Here is a 5783-nt window from a genome sequence, read left to right as displayed (position 1 = left end):
TCTATCCCTATAGGTAACTAGGTTATTTTAATAAAACAGAAGAGTATTTTTAGGGGTGGGGTGTTTTTTTAACTCAGAATTTGAGTTGTTGCATGTTGTAAAGAAGAGACATAGATTCCATTTTTCCATTAAATTCTTGCTTTCCTCCTATTGTTTTCTCTATATGTTCTAACTGGGCAGAAATTGAGGAGGACAAAAAACTGCTTTCTGACCTCATGTAGTTCAGAATTAAGCTATTTGACTTCAAATGACTCAGGAGCTCATCTATTGAGTTGGTATGAGTTCAGTTCATACTGGATTGGTGTCAGTTTTGTCACTGGCAACTTTTCTGACAATTGTAGAAGAGGAGAAAAAAACACCACCAAACAACCGAAAACCAAAAGAACTTGCCCACTTTTCCCCATCCATTCCTTCCTTCAGCAAAGAATTTATTCATTTTCCCCTTTATAAATACTTCATAAATGCTATAAATACAGCTCTCTGCAGGGTAGGTTTGGGGTATGCCTCATGGACAGGCATGATATGGAGGAAAACAATGTGATGTCACATGAGCACTCACCCAGTCAAGAGTCAGCTCTGAGCAGTTTTCTTTTCACTCTACTATCTAAGAAAAGAAATGAAGATAGCTTTTAGCTGCAGAAAAGAAGGCAGGAGGAGAGAAACCCTTAAATCCTGAGAAGTATCAAGCCATCAGGAAATTCCAAGCAATTCCAGGACTTCAACATATTGTTTGAAAGCCATGTACTTCAGAATTGCTTAGATGTGGAGTGTTCATTTCATTACACGATTTCCTCTCTAAAGAGTCTTTGATCCCAGAATTACTCAAGCTGTGATCCTTTATTTAAGAAATTTCCATATACATCCATATGTTGTTTCAATTCAGCAGTGCTGAGACTCATTAAAAAATACACCTCTTTATTTGCAGCTCAAAGAATCCAGAAGAAGCAGAATTGGAAGATACACTCAATCAAGTGGTAAGATATCTATAAATGCTTGTCTCTTCTGCGTAAGCTTTGACAAGTTTGTAATAGTGTCATACAAGGCAGATGAGAGAAAACATTTTCTATTTTTTATTTCATTACTTAATATTTCAGCTTTTCATTAATGATCTTGATCTCTGTGTGGCTTATTGGTTCTATTTTTTTCTATTTTTTTTACTAAAACAAAATGCCAGCCATTTGCAGCAGATTTGAAGAAGCTAAATGGAATTAGCCACTTTGGTTTTGTATACACATATAAGTAATTTCTACAACGTATTTTTATTTCATTAGAAATATATGCAGTATATATTCATATGTAAGGCGTGTACGTTGGAATATACAGTTAATGTGTTTAAAATAGTTATCCACATTTAAAACAAACACTACCACTCTCCCCTCCTCTGAAAACACAACCAAAAAAGCAAAATCCCTTAAAAATTTAAGTTCTAATGAAGTAGCTACTGCTACAGCTATTTTCAAGACAAATGTTTAAATATCTTTTCATTATAAATTATCTTGGCTTTTCCAGATGGTTGTCTTCAAGTACATTGAGGATAAAGATGTATTTCAAAAATTCTATGCTAAAATGCTGGCAAAAAGACTTGTACATCAGAACAGTGCTAGTGATGATGCTGAGGCAAGCATGATCTCCAAACTAAAAGTGAGTATTCTGTGACTGTCCCATCACCTACCATACTGCGTATCTTCAGACTGCCTTGGAAAGCACTGATGTATGTTCTTTCACTTCATTATCTTATGTACAATAGAAAAAATGCACAAGCTAGGTATTTTCCTTTTTTTTTTTTTTTTTTTGAAACCTTCTGGAGCCTTCTGTCTGATGGAGTTCATTAAGCTTGATTATTCTTATCCATAGGGATGACATGGATGTAATTGTCCAAGGGAATGACTCCTGAAAAGTGGCTTAATTTCATTAACCCTTGTTCATTCATGGTCAAGCAAAATATGATCTAACATTCATTTAGAAGTCTGTTTGATTGTGTTCTCCATTTTTGAAAGAAAATGCTACTCAATTTGTGGTAGCAGTTAAAGAGCACGTGTTGTTATGATCAGTACTTTGAGCAAGGACAGTACTGAACTTTGTACATCGTTTCAGGAAAGACTCTGGTAGTTTGTTCTCCCTCAGTGTCAAAAATGTCTTGCTGACGTATCTGTGCTTTTAAAATACAGCAAGCCTGTGGTTTTGAGTATACCTCCAAGCTGCAGCGGATGTTCCAAGATATTGGTGTCAGCAAGGACTTGAACGAGCAGTTCAAAAAGCACCTGACCAATTCTGAACCCTTAGATTGTAAGTAATACATTTACCTAAGTTGCTGTTGAGTAGTTCACCTTCCTATTCTTTCTGTAGAGTTAACTGCATGAGGGAAGCATTTGACTTTAGGTACCTTACCCCCAGAAGTCACAGTTAGTATTACTTTGACCAAGGTAGCTAGGATTTTTAAATTAGTCTTTTAGGTGTAGAGTTTGTCTTCTAATTGCACTTATCCTCTGTTATGGGTACCCTCGTCCTGGTTTTGCAGCTCATGTTTAGTTATGTAAGTAAATTAATTTGAATCCTGTCTCTCTTTTATTGGAAAGATAATTTTCTTTGAATAGTTTTGATTTTGAACACAACATGGCTTAAATCCATGCTTGAGTAGGAGTATTAAGGAAAAAAAGGATGTAGTTTAGGTTGTCAGACAGATGTATCACTTTTTTAATAAAGAAATATTTTTTCATTGAAGCACGTCGAAAGAAATTCTTTAAAGAACTGATCATTATTTGTTTGATTAGAGTTGTGCATTGTCACGAATTTTATTTTACTTAGCAAAATTTCAAGTAAAATTTTAAATTTAAAATTAGTTTAAATTTCACTTAGTTTTTGTATTATTCTTACTGACTTGCCCAAAATGCACAAATGTGAAATGTTCACTCTTGCAGCTGTGCACTGTGGAGTGATAAGTTTTAGTTACATGTAGAAATGGGCACAGAATTTTCACCCTTGCACGTCGAAAGAGAAATCTGTTGTGGGGACAGAAACAGGGTAATAACTTCTACAAATGAGAGAAGATTGAGTGACTGTCACAGTGAATTCAGAGCTGTCCAACTGCTGTGACATCTTAGATGAATGAATTCCTTTGTTTTCTGGTCTGAATAAAGAACATACACGCTGCTTAGTGATTTTTTTTTTTACCAAGTTTAAGCTACAGGCAGAACCATTGCATGTTTGTGCTAGAACTGGGACTGTGTTGGGAGGGTGGGTGGGAGGAGGGGGACGATGCAGCTCAGGCTCTCCACCTCTCTTCCAGTGGATTTCAGCATCCAGGTGCTGAGCTCGGGGTCGTGGCCGTTCCAGCAGTCCTGCACCTTTGCTCTGCCGTCCGAGGTGAGGCGCGGGCGCTTGGGTCCTCTGAGCCTGCAGGGGTCGTGTGAGGAGCTTGTTTTACAAGGCTGGTGTCTCCTCCTGTCTTGTTGAGTGTCAGAGAGGACTGGAATGGTCTATGGCTTCTGCCTGTTTGGCTGGAGGATGTTTGAAACAAGACGAGTGAGTGAGGTAGCAGGGGGGGACTGTGTAGAGTATGTAACTGTTCTCCCCTCTGGGAAGACTCTGGTTAATGAATTGTTCTTCAAAATACTCAACAGTAACTGAAGCAAATCTTTGCTAGTGTATTTTTCTGTGTGTGCTGTTATTTAAGAAGCTTTTTCTTGGCATTGCTTCAGCTCTGTCCAGCAAAATCTTTAGATGTTATACTAACTCGTTTTCGGTTGAGTGTTTATCCAGAATAGACAAGACATGAATACTTAACATGAGAAATAGGTTTAACCGCTGTTACCTGGAGGATGAAAGTAGTTAAACAAGGCTAGAACGGGCATTTCTTTTAATATATCATAAAAAGAAAAATGGAACTTAAAACATTTGTTTGGGTTTTTATTATTAATGGCACTTTAGAAGGCAAACTCATAGCAAGGGGTGATTTTCATCCAGTCTGAAGAATCTGGATACTTTGAATTTCTGTCTTACTCAGACAGCATGGCAGTCGAGGGGGATCAGATTTAATTCCCCTTTGTTGTTTCCAGAGCATGGTCTAGTAATGGTAAATAATTTCAATTATTTATTTGTTGTTGTTTTTATACAGTTAGAACGGAGCTATCAGAGATTCACTGCATTTTATGCCAGTCGACATAGTGGAAGAAAACTAACCTGGTTGTATCAGCTGTCCAAAGGGGAGCTGGTTACCAACTGTTTCAAAAACAGGTACACGTTACAGGTGAGGAGAACATCCTACCCACAGAAACACTTGGTGCTCAGTGCATTCAGAGGGTGAATGATGTGTAGGTGTTGTAGTGGAGTTCATGTCAGTACTTGTGTCCCACCATGCTGATTTTAATAGTTAATACAGGGAATTGAACTGTATTCTATTTGTATGTCAAAATATTAATTAACAGTATGTAATGATGCATCACAATTAAGTTCATTAAATTATTCGTCCCATTCCTTAACTGGGTGTATGTGTGAGTGTTCACATGTACACACACACACACTGATGATGCTCACATGCATTCATTGGCTCTGTTCCTGTGAATCATGCTGCTTTCAGTAAAGCAAAGCACAGATGCAAGGCCTGATGGCTACAGCTCGGTGTGACTGAAGTGAATATGAATATTAGCCCTCCCCAGATGGCTGTTGGTGTTGTGATTATTCGAGCCTTTATTCTAATGTTTGATTTATTTGCTCTGCTGATACTTGAGGTCTGTGTTTAAAAGAAAATTGGCTTAGAAGAGAAAGCACATTACGCATGGCTTAAACAGGTGTTGAAAAAGGTTGTATGAGACAACTGCAGCCTCTTTGCATAAAATCTCATGATGCTTATACTTCCCTGCCTGCTTTCTCTCTAAAACTAGTCAGAGGTAGGGAGCTCACAACAGTGAGAATAAAAAGATAATCTCAGATGCTGAAATTGTCATCAACGTATGTTCACCCTGTGGTGGTAGATGTGAGTAAGCCACTGTTAGTTGCCTTGTTTATAAATTTGGTTTCATTATTCTGCTGGAGTTGGGAGGGTTATGAGGATGAATTCAGTAGTCTGTGTAGGTTTTAATGAAGATTAAATGGGTAAGAGGGAGTAACAGAATAAAATAATTTCAAATTATGTTAGCAAGTACGAAGATAAGGTTTTGACACTGTAATAGAAGACTTGAAGTGTCTGCAGGTAGTTAATGATCATAATCTTAAGGTTTATGGCTAGAGAATGCAGGAAGGTAGAGTTCTGCTTGTATAAAATCAGGTATTTCTGTATTGTGTGATGATTAGCACTAGTTGGCAACTCTCTGTTGTCCAGATATTCCAGTATATGTGTTTAACTGGTGAATTCCAGGCTGTTCGAATGCAGAAAGTATGTTTGTTCATTCTCATTTTCTGGTTCCCCCCCACCCCCCTTCCCTTTGTTCTCTTTTTTTGGATCTGTTAGGCATCCACATTCCAGATGGCAATTTTACTGCAGTACAACACAGAAGATGCCTACACCGTGCAGCAGCTGACAGACAGTACCCAAATAAAAATGGTAGTGGCTTTGCACGTTTTACCACACTCTTGTAAACAAGTCTTTGGGTCTTCAGGGCTCTTCTGCTATTGTAAGAGATCGAGATTAGATGTGCTTGAAGCCAGCTGGTTTCTGTCCTGGAGGAGACAGGTGTCCTGTAGTCTTGGTCAGCTTACTTTCCTGGTTTACTTGCCTGCAATTATAACTGCCTAGTGTACTGATGGATCTTGGTGTGTGTGCACTCCTGTTCGTGACTAGAATGTCT

At 38.1% G+C, this 5783-nt stretch overlaps 1 protein-coding gene across 1 annotated transcript in view; it reads left to right on the top strand.

The window, feature by feature from the left end:
* Positions 1-5783, top strand: part of CUL1 (cullin 1) — a 34829-nt gene that overhangs the window by 24083 nt on the left and 4963 nt on the right. The window contains exons 11-16 of the mRNA XM_008944436.1: positions 926-974; positions 1510-1641; positions 2169-2286; positions 3287-3363; positions 4115-4246; positions 5447-5539. Coding sequence (XP_008942684.1) covers positions 926-974; positions 1510-1641; positions 2169-2286; positions 3287-3363; positions 4115-4246; positions 5447-5539 — 601 coding nt within the window. The remainder of the gene's footprint in view (positions 1-925; positions 975-1509; positions 1642-2168; positions 2287-3286; positions 3364-4114; positions 4247-5446; positions 5540-5783) is intronic.

This window comes from Merops nubicus, unplaced genomic scaffold (assembly GCF_000691845.1).
Source record: "Merops nubicus isolate BGI_N331 unplaced genomic scaffold, ASM69184v1 scaffold21967, whole genome shotgun sequence".
NCBI classification, from domain to species: Eukaryota; Metazoa; Chordata; class Aves; order Coraciiformes; family Meropidae; genus Merops; species Merops nubicus.
This window is presented reverse-complemented; position numbering and strand designations above follow the sequence as displayed.